The 23,963-nt window shown below is 52.6% G+C and overlaps 2 protein-coding genes across 8 annotated transcripts; both read right to left on the bottom strand.

Moving 5' to 3' along the window:
• Positions 1-1,023: 1,023 nt before the first annotated feature.
• On the bottom strand, positions 1,024-9,769 carry C16H8orf33 (chromosome 16 C8orf33 homolog). Of its 6 annotated transcripts, none has more exons than XM_064672418.1 (7): positions 8,831-9,769; positions 8,127-8,214; positions 5,533-5,670; positions 4,699-5,354; positions 3,176-3,263; positions 2,919-3,065; positions 1,024-2,777 (listed from the first exon to the last, which is right to left on the bottom strand). In XM_064672418.1, exons 1-7 carry the CDS (start codon positions 8,837-8,839, stop codon positions 2,581-2,583), a joined length of 1,323 nt encoding a protein of 440 aa, XP_064528488.1. In that variant the 5' UTR covers positions 8,840-9,769; the 3' UTR covers positions 1,024-2,580. The 6 variants fall into 6 exon arrangements, with proteins under 6 accessions (XP_064528488.1, XP_064528487.1, XP_064528486.1 ...); XM_064672417.1 differs by having other exon boundaries at positions 5,533-5,667; positions 8,127-8,244; XM_064672416.1 differs by having other exon boundaries at positions 8,127-8,244.
• A 143-nt stretch (positions 9,770-9,912) lies between these two features.
• On the bottom strand, positions 9,913-18,930 carry AMDHD2 (amidohydrolase domain containing 2). 2 transcript variants are annotated; one of them, XM_064672422.1, is made up of 11 exons: positions 18,536-18,930; positions 17,797-17,933; positions 16,985-17,124; positions 16,623-16,677; positions 16,020-16,189; positions 14,864-15,004; positions 13,689-13,833; positions 13,344-13,451; positions 12,569-12,637; positions 12,049-12,150; positions 9,913-11,597 (listed from the first exon to the last, which is right to left on the bottom strand). In XM_064672422.1, the coding sequence occupies exons 1-11, from the start codon at positions 18,616-18,618 to the stop codon at positions 11,509-11,511; spliced, it is 1,239 nt and encodes a 412-aa protein (XP_064528492.1). In that variant the 5' UTR covers positions 18,619-18,930; the 3' UTR covers positions 9,913-11,508. The 2 variants fall into 2 exon arrangements, with proteins under 2 accessions (XP_064528492.1, XP_064528493.1); XM_064672423.1 differs by having other exon boundaries at positions 14,864-14,952; positions 15,977-16,189; positions 18,536-18,929.
• Positions 18,931-23,963: the final 5,033 nt, after the last annotated feature.

The raw sequence follows: 23,963 nt of genomic DNA on the forward strand, positions 1-23,963 counted from the left end.
GGAACAGAGATGTCCAGACAGATGAGAATATCTCCCTTCTCTCTCACTGCTGTACATCATTAATGCCTTGGGGCATGGACCAAACCTCCAGCTAGAGGTATTACACTGACTAGCAGAGCAAAGCCCTGACCCAAACCCGACACTGCTGCAATAAGAAACATCGCTGAAATCCTAAAGAAATACTAAAAGGGGAAAACACCACTTTAAAAAAAAAAAGTCATTAAGACTGCACTGTGGCCCCTCTAAAGGGGAAAGGATGGATGGAGCAGCCCACAGCACTTCCTAACTCCTATTAACATTGCTTGTTTCCTTTCAAACAAATGTAACACAGCAGAGATGCCTCAAGCATTGCAAAGCTTAAAAATGAAGTACAGACTGCTGTAGTTTCAGATGCAAAATACCATAGTGTTGCCTCTTCAACACAAAATCACTAGTGAAGTAACTTGGGCACATCTGTCAAAAACTCAGGAGGCATCACCTTGGCTATGAAAACAGGGAGTGGACAGAGAGAGGCAAAATGCTTTGTCCAAGATCCCCATGCTGACTTGTGGAACTGACCTGGAATGACACTCAGGGATGTGAGGGATCACACTGATGAACGTTTGCCTTCCCATATACACACATGTAAGTCCTCCAATAACAGAGCATAGGAGAAGGAACATAGGCTGGCTTTGTAGGTCAGCATTACCCAGACCTCTGGAAAACCACAGGAGCTGTTCTCATATCAGAATGCATTTTTCTCTGACCTCTTTTTATCTGAAGATAAACTGCTGGATCAGGTTACACCAAACGCACACCTCACTGGTATCTTTATTCTAATCGTGAACGCCTAAGGAACAGCATAAGCACGCGGCAGTTATATAAGAATGCTTCCCAGAATACTCCTGCAGCCTTCCACAGCAAAGATTTTGTAACATTTTAGCAGCTTTAGCTTTACCTGAGACAGAAGAAGGGAAAAAATAACCGTTTCCCAGACATCTGCTGCACAACCAGCCAGGAAAGCAAACAGCTGTAGTTCCAAGGTCACGTACAAGATGCTCTTTAATCTCAGTAAATGGCATGAAAACACTAAAAGTTTGACAAGGACACAGTTTTTGTATGTTTAATATAAAATCCTAGAAATCAAAACTAAAAAAAAACTGTCTAAGGTTGTTCCACACAGTCAAAGTTGTGCTCCTTGGCAAATAAAATAATATGCCAACCTTGATTTCCAGTTTTTACCCACTGACTTCAAGAAGACATAAAGTCAGCTCTGCATATTTTTCCCTGTCGTACATGTTATCCAGGTTCAGTTTCCCAGACAGGAATTCTTTAAAATATTCTTTTAAAATAATAAAAAAATATTCTTGCAGATGCCACTGCCTGCGTCAGGGCTTAGTAATAAAATTAATTTTTTGGAGCCAACATCACGTTTTTTAAAGTCTTTGCCAGCCAGTATTTTCCACCATCTCTCAGCTGCTCTCCCTGGAATCTGCCCACACTCCCATTTCTCACTTCTCACACAGGCTGACTGGACCATAAAAGGGAGGAAAGCACTGCTCCCCAGGGACACCTGATACCACATAGCCTTTTGCAGCACTTCTCTTCCTTCAGCTTTTTTAGGCTTGGTGGGAAGATTTTCTGTAGGAACACAGGAGATGGCTTCAGTGACTGAAGTAGTATGGAAACACTGGAGACACACATTCAAAAAGCCAAAATTTAATACAAATCAAGTGGAAGAGAGTCTTTGGGCTCTGACAGTTCATTTCACCACCACCCAAGGTTGGCACGCAGCTGATTTTACCTCTGAGTCACTGGTGGCTGTAACTGGACTACTTACAAAGTAAACTTTATTTAAGAGCTCATTGTACGCCCTTCCTAGCTGGCCAGAACCTGGCTCCAGCAACAAAAACCTTTCCCTGTCTGGAAACAACTGTCCTTACATCCCTAGGCTGGATTAAACCAGCATTTGCAGTTTTATTCTAAGTCTGTTTCTGCCATTGAAAGAGATGAATCAGCAAAAATGGTTCTCACTCACTCTCTCCCCAGACCCTGAGCTCCACTCCCTCGATGTCAGTGATGGCATTGCTGGTGTTTGCTGGATGCCAGAAGCCGCATTCACACAGACTCATGGAGTGGAAGCATCCAAATATCCACTGCTGGATCTTCGCAGAAGCTGGATCTTCGCAGAAGCTGCATCTCCTTTCCAAACCATTCCCCTCTGTGTGCATGGCTGCCTCAGCTGCTAGGAAAGCTCTGCTCTATTTAAAAACCACAGGAGAATGGGAAAATCTCATGGTATAAAAGAGATTTTACAGTTAATGTAAATTCTACAGGAAGAAAACCAGATCCTTTCACTGCTGACCCTTTCAAAGGTGCCTCTCTACAGTGTGAGCACAGAGGAGCACTACGCTGGCTGAGTCTTGGGGTCATACGGTACTAGGCAGATCTGGTTTAGATTTCTAGATAAGGCACTCTGGAACAGGATCAAGAGACTTACTGATGACATTTCCTACTGCACAGCATCTCTCCACCGTTCTGGAGTTTACAGGGGATCTGGTACAGGGATTTTTTACCACAGTTTTAGTCTAAGACACTTTCCTAGAAGAAATTAAAGCGAAATTCTTCTTTGGAAGCTGTGTCATTGAATAAGCCTGTGTAAAGCGTCCTGGGTGACTCTGAAGGGAATCCTGCTGAACCCTGGCTTTTCCTGCAAGCTCCTGAGCACTTCCGGATGAATTTGCCATTCTTCTTGCGGATGCTTCCCTTCACCTCCACGATCCTGGCAGCCTTTGCAGCTTAAAGAGGGGAGAAAAGAGCCGTTAGAGATGTTTAGTGATCTCACATAGCGAGGCTCCACTCTGCAAAACAATCTGCAAGGCAAGAGTGAGTCCCTTTCTTCTTCTTCTTCTTCTCCTCACTATGAGAAGTTCTCCTACCTGTTTCCATGAGCTTCAGCTCCCTGCACAGCTCCTCCTGCAACTTCTTCCTGTAGTCTCCAAACATGGCTCTCATGAGCTGCCGCTTCTTTACCAGTGGAGCCTTGTCACTGCGCAGTGTCCTGATGGCCCGGAGAGCCTCTTCAGCTGCAGCAAAGGAGGAACAGCACACAGCTTAAGGCTTCCTGCTGGCTCTGCCCCTGCATTCCTGCCATCCCTTCCCACAAGAGAGAGCTCGCCTTTATTTGAATGCCTACCCTGCTTTGGAGTGGGTTTCTGTGTCTTCAAGCCAAGTTCCAGCTGTTGCACACACCAGTCCAGCTCCTTCTGCAGCTGCTCATCTGACTGCCATCAACGTGGGGCACAGGGAGCAAGAGGAAATAAGTCACCCAAAAATTAAAGCAGCAGTTGCTACACGAGATAAAAGGGAACTGCATAAAGTCAGGACTATTCTCAACATCACATGCTGGTGATCAGTTTACAGACTCCATGACATTTTCTCTCTAGTGTTTTTCATTGGATAAACTAAAAGCACTGCACAAATGTTTAGTTGCAACTCACTGCCTCTATTTGATGGGTTTAATATGTGGCTGCCATTCAGAGGGTGCTGTTTTCTGGAAAGCTGTTCAGTGCCTTTCCTCTGAAAGAAGCTGTCAAATACACTTACAGATGGGAGAAATAAGCATTAACAACAAAAAAAACCCTATCACCAGACCTGCATAAAATCAAAAAAAGTGAACAATGGACAAATAAGTCTTTTTTTCTCAGCTCCTGCATGCTTGCTAAACCAGAAATACATGAGGAGAAGGAAGCTGAAGCCCATGGAGATGGAGGAAACCAAGTCCCATTGAGCAAAGCCAGCTGGTTAACTCAGCAGTGGGACAGGAAAACAGGGCTGCACCCTGGGACCGAAGTAATTTGTAACTGTTATGTACATGTAAACACAAAAGCCCTCACCTACAACAGTCTCCTTCCAAAGGACTGGAAGGGCTTTACCTCACCTTCCAATCTTCCTGCCTCTCCTGTACTCAGCAGTGTTTATTGGTAGGATGGAATGTTCCAGAGGCGGGTGAACACTCAGTGCAATTTCCTTGAAGAATATTAAGAAAAGGAAGATTTTGTGCAATCTTCTATTTCAATATTGCTCAGCTGGCACTGTTTCTTAATAATACCTACACTGGTGCTGAGAAGTAAAATAAAATGAAGACCCAGACCCTCAGCAGAACAGAAAACGTCAGGGTGTGCCTTAATGGTGTGTTGACACATAACTTGCAACCTCAGTGGATTTCTGGGCCATGCCCTACAGTGGGAACCTTCTGAGAAGCACCTTGAGCTTCACCCCAGACCCCTGGCTACACCAGGTGGCAGCTCTGTGCCTTGGTTTTGCTACTTGCAGTATGTGAGCAATTCATCCTGCCTGGCAACAGAAGCAGGGCCTGGTTCGGCACTCACAGGCACTGATTGAGGGCAGTTACCCCCATTTCTTATTTTCATTTCCTTAAGAAAACATGGCATCCAGCTCCCCAGGATTAGCTGTCATAAGCCTAAACATGAAATGTTTCAGCACAAGTCTGAAGGACCATTAACTCCCTTTCCACTAGTAAGGCTCCTCAGCTGCGTAGCAGAGAAAGCAAACAGCTGCTGGAAGAAGCAAGCGGCAACCCCAGTCTTTCAGCTCTCATCTCAAGGCAGTATGCTAATTGTTCATTTGTGTAAAGCGATAAAGTGCTCTTTAGGTTAAGGGTTTATAAATTATGGGATCTCATCAATATTTAACTACCTGGGAGGTCTTCTCATCCTGATGGGAAGTATTTGTATTTTGACAGCTCTTAGCTTCTGTCTTTGCTTTCCTGCTGGTCTCAGTTTCTTCTCTCTCCATTTTACTGACTGGTGGTTTTTGTTTCTTCTTCTTTTTCTTCTTCTGGGCAGCTTCATCTCCTGTTGATTTCGCTGTTGCTGCTTCATCTGCAGGAGCAGTCTCTGGTTGGGGGATCTTTGATGTGACATGGCTTCTGTCCTCTTTGGGTGCACTCCCTGCAGCTTGAGTCACCTCGGGCTCCCACATGGCTGCAGCCCGTGGCAGGGCTGCTGCTTCAGCAGGCAGTGAAGGATCTGTATGTTGGCTTGAGGGAAGTAGCTGGAGCTGACAACAGTCTTCATCTGGGATGGCAAAGTTGAAAGCAAACTTGGGTTCTTGTCCAGAGGCAGCAAACCTCAAGGCTCCATTCCAGCTCTCCTGCTTGGTGGCTGTGACAGCTCTGCTGTCACCAGGGTCTGCTCCTGGGTTGGTCTCGGAAAGTGTAAAATCAAATCGGAAGCTGCTGCCAGATGATGTGAACAGCTCTGGCTTTGCCTCAGGGCTTGGGTCAGACTGTTTCATACCATCTGCAACCTGCCCACTGCTTGGCTGTACTTCCAGAGCACCAGGTTTCATGCCTAGAAAAGACAAAGAGTATTGTTTCTATCAATACACCAGTTTCCTACCACAGGGGTGCCACTGCAGCTCCCTCTCTAAGGCACTGCCCAGAGAGTTGACTCAATCAAAAGAACAACCTAAGAAATCTACAGAGAAGAATCAAATCTCACCATCCCCTGAATGACAGCTCAAGCTCACCTGCTTTCTCCATGCTCTCCTGACCCTCAGCCATGCTGAGACAATAATCCCCAAACACATCACTCATCACTTGTTGCTTCTTTGCAAGAGGAGTCTCAGGGGAGCGCAGGACCTTGAGAATGTGCTGGGTCTCCTCTACTGCACTCAGAAAAAATCCAAGAGAGACAAGAAACAGGTTATGCTGGGCCTCAAAATCCCCACTGTGGGATGCTGATGACTGAGTCTTCTCTGAAACGTGCTCTGTGTTCATATCACCTCTGACTAATCCACAACTGGCATTTGGTTGAAAGGGAACTCCAAGCGCTTCTAGAAGATGAAATACTGTGAAATGTTCTTAGGGGGGGAGAATCTAACTACTTATTACATACAGTCAGACTCTTACACTGCAGTAAGTGCACTGCTAATGGCATAGAAGTTACATAGGGCTCAGCAACCCTCTCCTCAAGGCAAATACAAATCCCAGGGCCCAGCTCTGTGTGTCTTTTCTGAAAAACTGGAAAAAATCTTAGTAGAGAGCACACCCTGAAAAGTAGGACTCTTGCCTGGCTCTCATACAAACCAGCCTGACCACAAGAGGGATCCAAATTTTTTGTGTCAGAGCAAATTCTCTAAAAAGCACAGCTGTTCTGTGACAGTAGTCCCCAAGACCTCAGTTCGGGTACCCTACGTATAGTCTTGTAGTGTTTGTCTCACTCATTTCCAGCCACAAGACAGCCTGATGTACTGCACTAGTACTGTAGAATGGGCACGTCCCACCTCTCCTGGCTGCAATGCCCGACCACCTCTGGGGGAAGAACCTTTTCCTAATATCCAGCCTAACCCTCCCCCGACACAGCTTCAGCTGTCCCCTCCTCGGGTCCTGTCCCTGGTCACAGAGAGCAGAGATCAGAGCTGTCCCTCCTGAGGAAGCTGCAGACCCTGATTAGGTCTCCCCTCAGTCTCCTCTTTTCCAGCTGGACAGACCAAGGGCCCTCAGCAGCTCCTCCTGAGGCATCCCCTCCTGACCCTTCACCATCCTTGTGTCCCTCCTTTGGACACTCTCTAACAGTTTCAGATCTTTTTTATACTGCAGCACCCAAAACTGCCCCAATATTGCAGGTGAGGCTGCCCCAGTGCAGAGCAGAGGGGGACAATCCCATCCCTCACCCAGCTGGGACAATCCCCCCCCTCACCCGGCTGGCAATGCTGGGCCCGATGTCCCCTAGGACATGGTGGGACAGAAGTGGGATGTCTCTTCACAGCACCTGGGTATCAGGGTCCAGAGCACACGTGTATCCCTATTTCAAGGGGTTGGTCTGGTTGCAGTCCAGGATCTCATGCAGACACTGCTGCAGCCAGATAACTCATGGATCCAGATGCTGAATTCCTGGCTAGAGCTTGGATCTGCCTCCTCACTGCACATTCCTTCAGTGACTGGGACTCCAGGCAGAGCCTGGGTACCATCAGCAGGACTGCCCTGGTCTCCTGGCTCAGGCTCTGTGCAAAGGGGCTCCTTTCTGGCCAGGCCACTGCTTCTGCTGCCTCATCCCTGGACTCAGCTCCTGCCTCCCCTCCAAGAGCTGCCTTCCCTGCTGCTGAGCACTGGGGATCAGCACAGGACATAGATGTAACAAAACGGTCTGATCATAGAATAGTTTGGGTTGGTTGGGACATCATCCATCCCCTGACATGGGTAGGGACACCTCCAAGCCCCGTCCAACCTGGCCTTGGACACTCCCAGGGATGGGGCAGCCACAGCTTCTCTGGGCAACCTGTGCCGGGGCCTCACCACCCTCACAGCCAACAATTCCTTCCCAATATCCCATCTAACCCTGCCCTCTGGCAGTGGGAAGCCATTCCCCCTTGTCCTATCCCTCCAGGCCCTTGTCCCAAGTCCCTCTCCAGCTCTCCTGGAGCCCCTTTAGGCCCTGGAAGGAGCTCTTGGGTCTTCCTGGAACCTTCTTTTCTCCAGGCTGAACACTCCCAGCTCTCCCAGCCTTAATTCTTGGAGCCTGATACTCAAGCACCATGTGTGGGCACATATTAGTTACTGCTACATCCTCAGGTGAACCAGCAAACACTCACCTGGGCACTTTACAGATGGTTCACACCCCTCCTCTACAGGTTAAGTAGTGGCCAGGAGCAGGACGTGAGTCTGCATTTCTCTACAAGTTGTACTGATAAGATCAATCTGTGACCTTATGAAAAATATTTTATAGGATTTTATCTTCCTTGTAATTTCTCCTCAGAACAAGCTTCACAAAAATAAAAACACCTACTGGTGTTTAAGGGCCAGACACACTGGCACAGTTAAGATGGAAAACAAAGGCAGAGCTGTAGCAGAACCAAACAAGCCATTAGATGGGAAAATGAGAACATGAGAAAGGATACAGAACACAGGGAGAATGAACACTACAGGAATGAAAGGTAAAGCTGCTTCCAGATAGACAGCCCTTAAAATTCAATGCTTTAAGTTGTTTTGTATTTAAAGCAAATCCCAAATGACAAAAGAACAGGGAACAGAAGGGAGAGAAGAAACAGAGAAATGTTCAAATCTGCTAAATCAGACCTGAGGATGGAATATGGGATTTGTGGGCTGGGAAAGAGGAACATACCTGGTTTTGGGGGTGGGGTGAGGTGGAGATCTGCCTCCAGCTGCGAAATGCACCACTTCAGCTCCTCCTGGAACACACCCTGGGGAGCCTTGGACATGGGATGGGGAAGGAAGAATGTCTAAAAGAAGCACAAATCTCTCGTCTCCAAAACTGATTCCAAACCTGACTTTCTGAAGCCCTCTCCCCTCTCATAGATCAGATCTGGCTTTACACTGGAGGTGCGCTGTGCAACTGCTCATTTATACCATCAACCAGCACAGGGACACGTGTCCTGTGAGGAGAGCACCAAATGAGCCCTCTGCATTACAAAAATCACAGCCATAAACTCCTACTAGCAGGAACACCACCACCACCCCCCCCACCACCACCCCCCCCCCCCGCTCCTGGCAAGCCAGGACTTCCCACATATTTTTTTTTCTCCCTCTTTCTCTCCTCCTTCTCCTTTTTAAAGGCCCACCCAAAAAATTTCTCATTTTATCCTGAAGCTTATTACGGTACAATGTCTCCACGGCAGGAAACTTCCCTTTCACACAGCTCTGCGCCCTGTGCTGTATTTTTACGCCGCCCGCCTCCTGCTAAGCAGGTGGAAGTGAAGGCTTTGCAGCCCGCGGGGGGGGATGGAAGGAATGTTCGGGACAAGGAGGTGAGGAGGGGCTGGGGAGGGCATCGGCGCTGCTTTGAGGAGCACCTTTTGGGGCCCTTACCCGCTCCATGCCGCTCCGCGCCGGGGAGGAAGCGGCCCCGCCGCACCGCCCACCTCCGGTCACGGGCAGCGTGTGGGCTCCGGGCCCAGCTCTGCCCGGGGCCTCCCCCGGCTCTCCCCGCCGCCCCTGGCCGGTTCGCTGTGCGAGCCCTCAGCGCTCCGCAGGCCCGTTCCGGCCGTGAGGAACCGGAGGGCTCCCGGCACAGCCCGGCCCGGGGGCGCCCAGCGCCCACCTTGGCAGTGCGTTTGTCCCTTCGGGACTGCCCCCGCTCCCCTGAACCCCGCAGGGAGCTGTGGGACACCCGTGTGTGCACTGCCCGCCCGGGAGTGCCACAGAATCACAGAACGGGCCGCGTTGGAAGGGACCCACAAGGGTCATCGAGCCCAACCCTCGGTCTGCACGGGACCATCCTCAGGATTCACCCCCTGTGCCCCAGAGGATCATCCAAACCCTCCTGGAGCTCTGGCAGCCTTGGCGCTGTGCCCACTGCCCTGGGGAGCCTGGGCAGTGCCCAACCACCCTCTGGAGGAAGAACCTTTTCTAATATCCAACCTAAAGCTCCCATGACACAACTCCAGGCGACTCCCTGGGTCCTACCCCTGGTCCTCCCAGAGCAGAGCTCAGGGCCTGCCCCTCCTCAGGAAGTTGGAACTGCAGTGAAGTCTCCCCTCAGTCTCCTCTTCTCCAGCTGAACACACCAAGTGCCCTCAGCTGCTCCTCACACGGCTTCCCCTCAGGGCCCTTCCCCATCTTCGTTGCCCTCCTTTGGACATTCTCTAATGGCTCAATATCTTCTCTACATTGTGTCCCCCCAAACTGCCCCAATATTGCAAGGGAGGCCGCCCCAGGGCAGAGCAGAGCGGGACAATCCCCTCCGTGGCCCGGCCGACGATACTGGGCCTGATGCCCCCCAGGACATGTCTGTCAGTGCCCCTGTCCCTGGGCCAAATCCTGGCAGGAATGCCCACACCAGCCCCTGGCCCTCACACCCCAGCAGGACATAGGCCATACCACCGCCCACCTCCATGAGCAGGGTAGAGCCTGTTGTCAGCAGGCAAAAAGGGTCAATACACACCCACACGTGCTGTCTAATCCCGTCTCTATTTTAGATTTCCTTTTGATTATTTAATTTTGTAAATAAAAAGTTAGACACCTTGTTTCATATACATTTTTTTCCCCTCGGATTGTTTTCAACAGCCGCTAGAAGATCCCCACTGAGGCCGGTGCCGCGGCAGCCTGCGCGTGTCACAGCAGAGGGTGTGATGTCTCTCCCAAATGCTTCAAACTGTGGACATTATAATTTCTGCTGACATTGGCAGCTGATGTTAGAAATTCTCCAAGGCTGCCAGTGATTCCAGCAGGGCTCTAAAATGCTGGGAAAGCACTTCCAAATGTTGCTGTTAAAGGTTATAAAACGGTACTGGAAAAATCAGCACACTTCTGCCAATCCTGACCAGACTCCTATCTGCCTTACAACCTCCATCCTTGCAGAGACTTAGCTATTGTCTAAGTCCTCTCCTCACCGCAAAAACCATCTCACTGGTTTGAGCCTTGTCAGAGGTTGTCTAAGACATATCTCAAGGCTTATTCTGCCCGTAGTAGGTTCAAAATCAGCATCAGTCCTCACATGCAAGTGTCCAAGTGTCAGGAAAAGAGCTGACAGTCAAGTATTGGAGAAGATAGTAATGAGCACTGAATAATGAGCTATCGCAACTGTCTTGAAAGGCCAGAATCCCACTGCAGTCCTCCTCTCCCTCAGTTCCTGAGCTGGACTGGGGGCTCGTGAGCCCATGACCACCAGTTTGGATGCATCCCCTAAAGCAAAAGCTTCCAGTCCATGGCCTGAGGAATGCACAGACCCATCAGGGGATGCAAAGGCCCTACTTCATATGGCTGGCCTGCAGGACCCATCCAGCCAGAGCCAGGGGTGAAAGGAGCATTGCTTTCTGAGGCAGGATACTGTCCATGTCTCCAGCGCTGTGGACTCAATGCCCATACAGGGAAAAGGCACAAAGGACCAGCAATGCCTTGGTTTTCCTGGTTTTGATCTCTGCCCTGAGGATTCAGTCCCACAACAGCACCGAGTCGGTGAGCTGTGACAGCCCTGCTCTGAGGACACACCATAGAAGGGCTGTCGGGAGACCCAGATGTGATCCTCAGCTTCTGCTGACACAACAGGAAGCTTGTCATGGGAAGAGCTGTGAGCTGAGCTGGTGGAAGATGACGTCTAACAAGCCATGGCTGCCCAGGAGCAAGGCAAAGAGCAGGCAGAGGAATGGGAATGGCTTGAGCCTGCCTTGGGCATGGGGCAGGTTAGTGTGTGCTGTATAAACAGTGCAAAGGCTGGAACAGCTCCTCACTGCTGTCAGATGGTGACAGGAGCACCTGTCTAGGGGCAGGACAGCTGTGCAGTCCCTCAGGCCACTCCAGGAGTGGAATTCCCTGCCAGCACAGAGCTGCCTGCTTTCCCCATGCCACCAACTGAGCACCAACAAATTCGTGGCAGGCATGGCTGTAACTGGAAGCTGGAAAACGCAGCTCTTTGGTATGAGGCTCCTTTAAGGGAGTTGCAGGAAGGAATTGGGATTAAAAAAAAAAAAGAGGGAGGAGTGGGGTGGTTACCAGAGCTGCTAACCACAGTGCCAGGGAGCCTCGGAGGGCACTGGGACAGCCCAGTGTCACATGCCTGACGCGTCCTGTCTCCAGACCTCCTGGCCGGCGATGTACGTGGCTTGCACATACAGGCTGTCGTTCAGCATCAGGAAATCTGCGTTGGACAAGAGGGAAAGGAAGCAGCTGTCAGGGGAATGAAGCTGCTAGAGCTGGCTGGGGAGAGCTGAGCTCAGTAGGGAACAGCCTCTCCCCACCCCAGACACAGCAGTAGGAGGGCAGTGTGGTGCCACCCTGGCTATGGCAGCTCTGCTCCATGCTTGGCTGAGGCATGGGGGGCACTCCAAAGGGTTTCCCAAACCAAGCATACAAGGGGATAACCACTGGAATAAAAGCCCAGAGCAAATCCCAGGAAGAGCGAGTCTCCCTGCAGCTCCCAGTGAAACAGGGGATGAAGATGTGCAGCAGCCTCTGCTTTGCTCCAGCGCTCAGGAGCCCTGACACCATTGTCCCCATACCAACATCTCCTGTTCCCATAACAGTACCTCCTGTCTCCATGCCAATAGCTCCTGTCCCCATACCAATACCTCCTATCCCCATACCAGTACCTGCATCGGAGTCATAATTCAGTGTCCCCTTGTTGTGTTCAATCCCCAGGAGCTGGGCAGGATGCAGAGATGCTGCCTCCAACGCCATCTCTACGGAGCATCCTTGCACAGAGTTGGGGAGATGGTTAGGGCAGCCACAGCCCCACTGCCAGAGCAACCCAAATTCCCCTGGCCAAGGCAACTGTCAGCTGGGCACACCCTCACCACAGCCAGATGAAGCTGGGAAGGGAAATATCCCTACAGGAGATAGCAGGAACAGAAGAACTGAACACCAAGGGTATGGGGAGGGGAAAATCATTCCACCTTTGTGAGGAAGGAGCAGGAGAGTTCACCTCTCATTAGTGCTATGGGTTAAAATGAAACCTCCCCTCAAAAAGGCACTCATCTGAGGGCACTGATCCCAGCCTGTCTCATGTCTCAGGTGAGAGGGAATGTTCCTGGTGGAATGGACACAGCTGGCAAGAGCAAGACCTCCTCCCACAACATAGGGAGCAACAGCTTGTGGACAAGGCTCCCTTACCTGTGGCCTCTTGGAAGTGTCTCACACACGTATCCATGGTCGCCACGCTACCACTCAGGGTCTTTGTGCCTGGGAGAGAAATAGGATGGCTCTGAGCAGCTCCCACAGCTCACAGCAACAAGAAGAGGGGCAGTAGGGAAGCATAACGGGACCAGAAGGGCAGAAATCATGGGTGGCAGGAGGGGCAAGCTGAAGGGCCCACAGCCACTGCTGCCAAGGGACAGACTGAGGCAAGGGAGAGGTGCTGGCAGGGCAGGGAGAGGTACTGGGGTGTCACCCTCCAGCTCCACAACCAGACCAGCTGTACTGGGTGAAACCAGCTCACAACGCAGGTACCTGCTGCCAGAGGTGAATGGGTCCTTCTCTGAAATACCAGTCTCTAACTGCTTGGGTACTTGAAACTTAGGGAATTTAGGTAGCAAGAAATGGTAGTGATGTAATAAAGAAAAGGGACAATAAATATCTCTTAAGATTTCTCTGTCCTTTCTGACCCTCTGCATACATGACACTGGGCAGTGAGGCTTTCAAAGGTGTTGCAGACAGCTACAAATGGACAGATTCCTCCCCACTCCACAGAGGTAGGGCACCTTCCCCTCCTTACCAGGTACCTCGTTCTCCCCAGGGCCAAGTCACTGCAGATCCACCAGGCACCAAAACCTGAGAGGCTGGCACAAGCACTGCGTCACACTGGCAGGGCCAGCCAGCTGTGCTGAGCTCCCCAGGAATGGGCACCAGTGGCAGTGCTGTCCCCAGCTCTCCAGCAAGAGGCCCTTACCTGCGATGTAGGTGTTCAGCCCATCAATCTCCACCACCTGCTGCCCCAGCGTGTGCCGCCCCGGTGCCAGCCCCATGCCAGCAATCGCATCTGTCACCAGCACCAGGCCTGAGCAACACAAGCAAAGGGGCCCTGTCAGCTTTGCAGCTGATTTTGCTGCAGCTCTAAGCACTGTGCCCCGCTGGCCCTCCCAGAGAGGGGCCATGGTGTCTCCAGCCACATCCCACCAAAGTGTGAGGGTATCAGCACACGTGGCTGTGACCTTCCAGGCAGCAAGGGCAGCACGAGTGTCTTGTGGGAGGTGGCCCAGTGCTTGGAGGGGCTGGTGACTCCAGTGTGGCTCACCTTTGGGGTGGGCTCGGTGGGCGATCCGCAGGGCAGCAGGGTTGGTGTGGATGCCATCAGAGATCATCCCATAGAAGACCCTCCGCCCAGCGGGAATCTTGTCACTGGTCAGCAGCCCCACGATTCCAGGGTCACGGTGGTGGAACTGCCCGAGGGGAGAGACGGGACAAGCTGTGGAGCAACACCAGGACCTACTGGCTGAGACCCTTCCCCTTAGGGGATGCAGCTGCCATCTCTATCACACAGTGCCTGGGAGCTTTACCAGGCAAATCTGGGCATTGCCTTGAGTCACAGATCACAGGGTGGTTTGAGTTGGGAGGGATCCTAAAGCCCATCTTATTTCAATCCCCCTGACATGGGCAGGGACACGTTCCAGTAGACCAGGTTGCTCCAAGCCTCGTCCAACCTGGCCTTGGACACTCCCAGGGATAGGGCAGCCACAGCTTCTCTGGACAACCTGTGCCAGGGCCTCACCACCCTCACAGCCAACAATTCCTTCCCAATATCCCATCTAACCCTGCCCTCTGGCAGTGGGAAGCCATTCCCCCCTGCCCTGTCCCTCCATCCCTTGTCCCAAGTCCCTCTCCAGCTCTCCTGGAGCCCCTTTAGGCCCTGGAAGGGGTTCTCAGGTCTCCCGGGAGCCTTCTCTTCTCCAGGTGAACACCCCCAGCTGTCCCAGCCTGGCTCCAGAGCAGAGGGGCTCCAGCCTTGGAGTATCTCTGTGGCCTCCTCTGGACTCGCTCCAGCAGCTCCACGTCCTTCTGAAGTTGGTGCCCCATATCTGGAGGCAGCTCTGCAGGTGGGGTCTCACCTGAGGGGGCAGAGGGGCAGATTCCTCCCCTCCCCTGCTGCCCACACTGTGGGATCAGTGCAGGACGTGGAGGGTTTCTGCATCCCAGCACACACAGACAAGGCATGTCCAGCCTCTCACCCACCAGCACCCCCAAGTACTTCTCGACAGTGACTTTAAGAATCTTCTACAGCCTCTCTTTAAGATCCAGCAGCAGAAATGTGAAGCCAGAGGTTCAGTGCCCAAACCTCAGTGCAAAGCCTGGTATGAAACCAGCTCGGGAGAACACAGATCTCTGGGAGAGAAAACCCAAAAGCAACCCTGGTAGCAGGAGAGAAAATCCAGAAGAAAGCCGGGTGCAGGGCAGGCGCCCTCGGGAGCTCACCGGCAGCATGGCGTTGAAGAGGTGCGTGATGAAGGTCGCGCCGTGCTGCACAGCCTCCTCGGCCTGGGACAGATTGGCCACCGAGTGACCTGGGAACAGACACAGCGTGTGACTCCTCTGCCCATCTCTCCATTCATTCCCCTACAGGAGTGAAGACATTCCATCATTGAACTCTGCTCTGATGCCCATCCTGGGCTGAGGCTCAGCCTCGGCATGGAAGTGTCTGGCCATGACCTGGGAGGACTGTGGGGGTGAGTGTTTCACCTGAACACCTTCACTGCTCACATCACAACTGCCACAAATGCTGCCTTGCTCACAGTGAGTTGCCTTCAGGCTGGGTTCGAGGTCCAAGGACATGCCTTTCTGCTAGCCTCAGATACTTAAAGGTTCAGTAGAGAGGTATCAGGGGAGTAGAGACAGTGGGGATTTTGCCAGGAAAGAATATGGGGATAAAACTATCCAGAAAGAAAATAGTTTCCCCAACAGGACAGCAGCTCCAGTGCTCTGTGGGCAAACCTTGCCTTTCTGGAGTTCTTTATGTGGCTGTCGGATAAGAGATGCTCTGCTGTATGAATGCCCTTCTCACCTGAGGTTTAATTTCACCCTGAATAACTTCCCCTCCCTTAAAAAAAAAAAGGTTTCTTCAATGATCTGAAGCAAAGAGGAGTTTGTGAAGCAAAGGAAAAGAAAAATGCAGCCAGAGTTAAGTCAGTGGCCAGCCAGATGTTGGAGGGAGAGGCTACTACAGCACTTCCAGTTGAAAAACAGAGTTATCAAACCAACAGTAACCTTTGGAAAATGATTTCTCCTGACAAATAAGGTCTTAAGCAGTGGAACTTCAGAGTTTGAACCTTCCACATCATCAACCCTCCAAGGAAGACTTCCTTGTGTTCGAACAGCACCTTATGTTTGCTGTAGGGCTCTGCAATCGATACAAAGTTTGGCCCTTGCCATGAGAGATTCACTGCATCAAGCGAGGTCCCCATTTGTGACAGTTCTGTCACCTCCATACAGGCCAGATCAAAGAAAATCCCACCCTGTCCAGGCACCGAGACACTGTTAGAGCCCCCCCAGCCCCAAGAGAGGGGCTGCCAGAGCCCCCCCAGCCCTCACCCAGAGAGACGCAGACACCCCTCTTGGTGAGCTCCTGGATCACCTCACTGCTCCTCTTCATCTCAGGGGCCAGGGTGACTATCCGGACACAGTCCAGGGAGCCGTAGGTGTTCAGCAGGTCCTGGAAGGCACCTGCCTCGAAGGTGCGCAGGCAGTGCTCCGGGTGGGCCCCTTTCTTCTCCCTGCTGATGAACGGCCCTTCCAGATGGGCCCCTGTCCAAACAGGAGCAAAGAGCTGTAACCCTTCCTCTCCCCGCCAAGGACCAGGAAACCTGCTCTTTCTACTCTGCTCCAGTTGAGCTCCTGCCATTTTTCTGCAGCAAAACACCTGGCTCAGGTAACTCTGAGCTCAGCACAGTGAGAGCTGCAGTGCTGGCCCCTGGCCAAGCCAAGCCACCCTACTGCCATTGCCCCAGAGGGCCCAAAAGGGCTGGAGCAGTGTGTGTTGTGTGTACAGTGACAGGACCACAGCAAAGGCCAGGCACAGGCTGAGGGACAAGGTGGCTCTGTGCCCACCTGTGCATCCCTCCCATAAAGAGAGCTCCAGCCCCCATTTGTGCTGTCCCTCAGTAACTTCTTTCCCCTCAACAACAAACAAGATAATTGCCCATCTACAGTAGCACCAAAGAGGGACAAATCCACTTACCCAGGATACCTGCTCCATGGCCTCCACCATTTCTTACGCTGATCTGAGGGAGAACCTAGAGAACAGGGTTTGTCAGACATGGCACCCCAGACACAGCCCCCCAGCTGGCCAAATCAGACCCAAATGTTGGGTCTGGAGGGAGATTTGTAGCTGGACCATGTGGGACCATCACAGCCCACAAAGGAAAAGCCTTCTGCAAGTCCTGCAAGAAACCCAGGGGAGCGTCCAGCTCCTCATGCCCATGGCTCTTCCACCATGGCAGCTGTCCCAGACTCGAGAGGCCCAGCCTTGGCCCTCCCACCTCCTGGTACCAACCTCAGCTCCTGATCACCCTGCAGATGGGAGAGGAGAAAGCCCCTTACCTGGTGGTACACAGATGGAGGAGAAGTCACCAGGGTGGGACAGAAGGAGGTCACTCCATGGGAGAGGATTTTCTGACTGACCAGGTCAATCCCTGATTTGAAGTCATCCGTAGCCAGGGAGAAGTCCACCCCGAAGCCTCCTGCACCACCAACAAAACAAAGGTGAAACTGCAGCTTCCCCAGAGGATGTTTCCCGCCCAGAAACATTAAAGAAACATTTTGTGTGACTGGATGGAAACACTCCATTTGTAGGGCACTGATGCAAAGGGCTCCATCAGCATTTGTGTCCTACATTCCAAGGCTCCACAAGTACAAATCCCACTATGAAGTGCTCTTCCCCACAGTACCTCAGCATTTTGCAAGCACAACTTTTCTATTTTCATGCAGGGCAAAATGTGAGGATTCCCAGCCCAGAGGGGTCTGACTTCCAACTTTAGCTGCCCTAGAATGAGCCCCTCTTTCCCTCGGGAGAGAGCTCTTGCAGGTAATGTTTGTTCCCTTGGGAAGTCCTGCTCTGTCCTCCCACATCCTGGAAAGAGTAGGGTGGGCACACTGTCAGTAAAGGGGTAGGATAAAAAAAATTGATTGACATTCAGAGGAAACTTCACTCAACCAAAGCGGATCAGTTACATGACAGCAGCAACCACGTGCAAAATCGTTCTTTGTCCTTAGTTTGTTGACTCACACATCCCTCGAGCACCTGAAATGCACTAGGCCATGGGCAGGACACCCACAGAGGGGCTTGGAGGTCAGGGATGGAGAGATGGACAGACCCAGGACCCCCCCCGTGAGCACACGTGGCTTCCCCATACCATTGATCTGGACGTCGATGAAGCCTGGGGCGATGATGCTGCCCTTGCAGTCCAGCTGCACATCAGCAGAGCCCTTCTCATCAAAGAAGAGTTTCTCCGGGTTGAGGATCTTCCCCTCTCGCACCCACAGGTCCTCCCTGAAGGAACAACCACACACACTGAACTCTGGTGCTGTCCATGGAGTAGGTGGCCATGGTCCCAGTGACAGTGGCCCTGGGCAGAGGGAACCCCACTGGCACTTCCCAGTGTCTCCCAGGGCACAGCTGCTCTTCCAGCCGGGACACGGTGGGCAGCCCTCTCTGCCCGGCCTCTGGCTCTACAAAACTCACGGGAATGGGACTTCCACGGGCTGCCCCTCAAAGGTGGTGGCGATGGCAAAAGGGCCACGGGGACGGCAGGGGAGGCAAAAAGAGAGGGGAGTGGAGAGCGGCCGTGCCCCACACACGGCTCATCCCCTTGGAAAGCAGGTGGAGAGGACGTGGGCTGGGGGGAGCGCAGGGGGCGAGGGAGGGCCAACAGCCGATGCGCTGGGGGACTTGGTGACGGGGGACCTGGTGACAGCCCCTCGGGCACTGCAGGTGCCAGGTCAGCCCCGCAGCCCGTCCGGGAGCTCTCGCAGCCCTGGTACCCCTGGACATCCTTGGTACCCTCGGACACCCCGGTACCCCCATACTCTCGGTACCCCCGGACACCCCTGATACCCGCAGCCGCCCCGGCACCGCCGGTACCCCGGACTCACCTCTGGAGCCAGTGGTCCCTCAGGATACGGCAGTTGGTGAACTGGACGATGGGCGCATCCGACACTGATTTGTTGGACGGCATCGCGGGGCAGCGGGAGCCGGGAGAAGCCGCGACCCCGGCAGTGTCCGGCGCGCGGGGCGGGCACCGGGCGTGGCGGAAGCGGGGCCAGGCCGCGGCCCCGGTGCGAGCGGCTGCCGTGGGACCGGGGAGTCGGTGAGGGGCGGAGGTAGCGGAGCCCCGCCCCGGGGGCAGGCGGCGGGTAAGCCCCCCCCCCCCCCCTGCCCGGCGCTCTGGGCCGGCGCTGTGAGGGACGAGCCCGGCGGCTCCCGGCGGGTCCCGGGGCCGGAGCAGCGCCCCCGGCCCGGGGCTGTGGGACACGGGGGGCGGGGCCTGGGCGGGCCGGGCCCCGGTCACGTGACGCGCTCAGCACGAGCCGGGATCCCCCGCCTGCCCCGCCACACGTGACCGGCCCCGCCATCATGGGGAGGGCGCCGCCATCTTGAGGAGGTCGGCGGGGGCCGGGGAGATCCCCTCGTTTTGCCGCGTCGGGGACCCCCGTCCTGAGACATCCGTCCTGAAACACCCGTCTTGAGACATCCATCCTGAAACATACGTCCTGAGACTCCTGTCTTGAGACCCCTGTCCTGAGACCTCCATCCTGAGACCCCAGTTCTGTGACCCCCCATCCTGGAGCCCACATCCTGAGACCTCCATCCTGCCACCCCTATCCTGAGACCCCAATTCTGGGACCCCCATCCTGAGACTCCTATCCTGGGACCCCCATCCTGGGACTCCCACCCTGCACACCCCAGGCCTCTGCCCTCCTTGTATCTGAGGGCAGCTGCGGAGAGGGGGTTCCACCCAGCTGATGTGGCTCCACGGGTGAATACTCCCAGGAAAGATAAATGATGGGGAATATAATTGTGCAAGAACATAACATCGCCGTCTGGCCAGGAATTGGATTTTAATTAGGTTTTGTGCTGGGCTTGGTGTTCCATGATGTCAGTGCTTGTCCACACTACAAACTGCTCTTACTGTGTCACAGGATGCCAGGAAAGGGCCCTGAAAGGGAGAGATGGGAATGATGCTGGATGAGGACAGGAAAACTATGCGCAGCATTGTTTTGGGGATCTGAGGCTAAAAATGGCATCTCTCAGGCCATGGAGATGCTTGGGGTGTTCAGCCTGGAGAAGAGAAGGCTCCCAGGAGACCTGAGAACCCCTTCCAGGGCCAAAAGGGGCTCCAGGAGAGCTGTAGAGGGACTTGGGACAAGGGATGGAGGGATAGGGCAGGGGGGAATGGCTTCCCACTGCCAGAGGGCAGGGTTAGATGGGATATTGGGAAGGAATTGTTGGCTGTGAGGGTGGTGAGGCTCTGGCACAGGTTGTCCAGAGAAACTGTGGCTGCCCCATCCCTGGAAGTGTCCAAGGCCAGGTTGGACAGGGCTTGGAGCAACTATGGTTGAAGGTGTCCCTGCCCATGGCAGGGGGTGGAACGAGATGAGCTTTTAATGTTTTCCTCATGAAATTATGCACATCTGGGACACCCAGCACCATATTGCTGGGAATGATTTGTAGCTTCATACATGTAGAGCTGAGGAGACTCCAGAACTCTAAAGTTTGGAAAATAAATGCTGGAAGCAGCTCTCAGGCTCATTTGTCTGTGAGGAAGGAAGGACCTGTCCAAGCTGCTAAATTGAATTTGGACGTCAAAAGGCACATATGGCACCCAAACTGCCTGTGGCCAGAACAAGGCCCTTCCACAGGAACACACAGAGCTGTGACAGTAACTTTATTTGGCAGTGGAGGGGAGACAGAGGTAAAGGCAAATACTGAATGCACAGACAGGGACACCCGCCCTGGGCCCACCCCAGGGACACAGCTCCTGCAGCCACAGATCCAACACTCCTCCAGGCTGCCAGCACCAAGCCAACCCCTGAATCAGAGCGCTGGAAACTGGCCCAGCCCTCCCTCTGCACTGCTGGGAGAACAGAACAGCCTGTGCCAGAAGGGAAGGGATGGAAATCTGCTCATCCAGACTACAGGTACGTCACCCAGCCCAGCCTATGTCATGTACCTGTCCTGCTTAACGCTCACCCCTTTGGATGCTCTCCTTTTATTTCTCAGTGTTAAATTAACCCTGTCTTGCATCGCCAATACTGCACATTCCTCTAATAATAATTCCATGCTCTTTGTCTCCACTGCCCCAGTAACAGGCTGAGGGAATCACAGGCTGTAGTTTCACTTGCATTTTCTTTGGCAGATGTGTGGGGTGTTTTTTTTCAGGTTGAGTTATTTTTAACCTGGCTCAATTCCCAAATTAGGTTCACTACCTGGCAGCAGGAGCAGTTGTACCTGTGCTCTTGGGAGGAGCAGGGGAGCATGTGGAGCAGCTGTGAGAGCAGGACTAGGTGTCCAGAGGGAGCACTGAGGGCTGGTGAAATGCAGCCTTGGCTTCTGATTTTCACAGGCAAGGAGGTCTAAGAAATTGTCCCAAGGCACATGAGAGCTGGGGAGAGGCTGCTTAGAACACACTGTCAGTCTTGGGAATATATACCATTTCCCAAGATTTGTCCTCAGCTTACCTCATGCAGGCAAAGCCATAAGGTGTAGGTGGCTGAATTCACTCTCTGCCACTTAAGCCACCCCTTTCCCCTCTCCTAAAGGGAAAGGAGGAAAGCACAAGTGCAACAGCATGGACAACACAGTTCCAAGTGCCAAAAAAAACTCTGAGACTGCAACAGCCCCCAGTATCCCCTTGGTGAATTCAGAAGGGCCAGACTTGACCTTTGGTGAGGGCAGCTCATCCCCTCAGCAAAAGAAAAACAGCAAACATGAGCCACGGGTTCTCCAGGAGCCCCATCCTGTTCTCTCAGGTCAGTGGGAACTGTCAGGGGGCTGTAGGTGCCTTGTAGGTGCAGTGTGGCCCCTTGGAAAGCCTCGGCCCTTCCACACTGTAAGGTCAGGGCAGGATTTTTCCATGTGCTTTGGTGTTGTGACACAGGAACCAGCTCAGCAGAAACCCAGTGATCTGAGCTGCAAAGCTGAGGCTCTCAAGAGCTCAGTGAAGCGTGGCTTGTAGAGAAAGGAACAGCATTCATTAGCTGTAACAGGAACAAAAATGGAGAAGCTTTTTGGGACACTGTGACACAATCCTCTGACCCTGAAACAGAAAATTCCCACTCCAGGATATATATGTGTCTTTGGGAAAACTTACTCTGGCTTTGACTTAATTATGCCAGGAGAAAAAGCTGGTCAATAGCTGTAGAACTAAGGGCAGAGGTGGCAAGTCCTGCATGTCAGAGACAAATATGTCTCACCTGAGGACAGCAATGGTTTGGATAGTAAGGCTGGATGGAAACAGTAAAATGCACTAAAATCAGTATCCCCATGGTCAGCCTGGGAAGAAAACAAGGGTTACTGAGAGTCATAGTCATGAGCTCTGCTGTTACCCTGAAAGAGCAATTTGGTTTCTGGGATCAGTTTCTCATAACGAGGTTTTTATTTCCCCAAAGCTTATTTACTTTTCCAGATTACTGTAGTTCTCTGTAAGCCAGATCTCCTTAGGAAAGCCAGTCCCTGAGGAATCAGAGATAAAATCCTGTTACTTAAAAATGCTTCTCCAACACAGTGGAGAAAAAATAAATAGAAAAAAATCTGCCGCCTTTGAAAAAAAAAAAAGTGTGAAAGAAAACCAACTCCAGAGTGAAAGAGTTAACAAAGAGCAAGGTCAGCAGGCTCTATGGAGGCATTGTCTGTGCTGCCAGTGCTGCTGGCCCTGTCCCTGTGCTGCTGCTGCTGCAGAGCCCTGCTCTCCGCAGGGCTGACTCACTCACTCTGCAGTGCTCCCAGCACGGAGCACCACGGATGTGCCAGCACACACACCCTCCTCAGCAGGGACTCATTCTAGGCTCCGAGGCTGCCCGTTCCCCCTCCCAAACCAAACACTGAGTCCCTCCCTGCTACCCAGGACTGCACTTTGAGCTGCCCTGCTCCTGGCAGTAAAGGAATTCCAAAAACTCAAAAGGTCCCTCATTTTCTTAATGCCTTGAATCACTTGGGAAATTTGCTGATGCAATAGCACCAGTGGAGGACTTGAAATGCGAGTTTTCAGCTTGGGAGTCATCACAGAGGATCCAGAGCATCACTATCAGAAAACGCCTGGCCGTGTGCAGACTGTTAATGTGACTCTGGGTGTATCTGCAGGTACTTGGCACAAAGTGATCGTCGCCCACCTGCGCTCCCCCCAGCTCAGCTCTCCTTGCACGGGTTTGTATATCAATGACAAAGGCTTCACGTTCCAAGGCATGAGACAAAATGCCACTGAAGGGATTTTCTCTGCATGTGGCTCCCTAAGTGCCCATCGCCCTCCTGAGCCTATTAACTGCCTCTGCACGGTGTCACCCGCCTAAAACTGGGCCTTTCAATTGCTTATTGCCCTTGGAGATGAGAGCTGTCACCAGCATTTGGCTGCTCTCTTAAATGCAATTTGCTTGTGTCCTTGTCAGTTGGCAAAAAGGCTGGCACAGGGTCCCCAAAGCAGGTAAAGCCACAAGATAAGCACATTTGCAGCCCCAGCTGGGACTCTCTCCCCAGCTGGGACCCTGCCACACAAGCCAAATGCAATTCCTCTCACCAGGACTGCAAGCTGTACCTGGCACGCTCTCCAGAGCGCCTGGATTCAGGATTCACCCCCCAACTGCCCCCACTGCAGTCAGTGTGAGACACAATTATGCCACAGATTCCATAAATGTTTATGACTCCTGGGGAAAGTCTAATTCAGAAGTTCAGAGTCAGTTACTTCTGCTGAAGAACAACCAACATCATGCTGATCACGAACTTCCCCTTACCCCAGGCACTCCTTCAGCAGAGATCCAGAATATTCCTTTGGTCAGCTTGTGCCTCTATACAGCCCCAGGTGCACCTCTGCTCGCACTGCCATGAGGCAAAGCCCTTCCCAAGCACCACCAGCCCAGCCCACCCCAGAGCCACACACAGCTGACAGATCATTTTAGCAAACAGAATAAGCCAATATATTTGTCAGTAATTATTGATAATCAACAACTGTCAAAACTACACCTTCACCAACATGTGAGAATACACCCTAGCAGAATGACTGGCTCATAGCCACAGTCTCCTGAACAGTTCCATTTGGGGAACACCCTTGGCAGGTTAGCAGTTCCAAAGTTTCAGTGAATTCCTTATGCTTGGCCACAGCTCTTCATGGTACTTGCACCAGACTCACTGGGCAGGTACATGGATGAAACACATGTACAGCACACCTCCACTCCCAGCCAGGGATCCCTCCACGTTCAGCAGCTTAGTTTGACCACAAAGGCCCTGCTGGCACTAGGACCTGTGTAATAGCAACGTTTTGGCTTGAACAAGGTAGAGCTTGGCCTGTTCTCCAAGCTATACACGTAGGAT

This window comes from Pseudopipra pipra, chromosome 16, assembly GCF_036250125.1.
Source record: "Pseudopipra pipra isolate bDixPip1 chromosome 16, bDixPip1.hap1, whole genome shotgun sequence".
Lineage (NCBI taxonomy): Eukaryota > Metazoa > Chordata > Aves > Passeriformes > Pipridae > Pseudopipra > Pseudopipra pipra.

Excerpts from the sequence above, each read along its gene's own strand:
- AMDHD2 (XM_064672422.1), bottom strand. The coding sequence starts at position 18,618 with ATGCCGTCCAACAAATCAGTGTCGGATGCGCCCATCGTCCAGTTCACC. Across the intron at positions 17,125-17,796 it reads CATCGACGTCCAGATCAATG|GAGGCTTCGGGGTGGACTTC; the intron begins GTATGGGGAAGC and ends TTGGTGGTGCAG. Across the intron at positions 11,598-12,048 it reads GAATTATGACTCCGATGCAG|ATTTCCTGATGCTGAACGAC; the intron begins GTACTGGTATGG and ends TGTCCAACGCAG.
- C16H8orf33 (XM_064672416.1), bottom strand. Across the intron at positions 5,671-8,126 it reads CACCCCACCCCCAAAACCAG|TAGAGGAGACCCAGCACATT; the intron begins GTATGTTCCTCT and ends TTCTGAGTGCAG. Across the intron at positions 5,355-5,532 it reads GGAGAGCATGGAGAAAGCAG|GCATGAAACCTGGTGCTCTG; the intron begins GTGAGCTTGAGC and ends TGTCTTTTCTAG.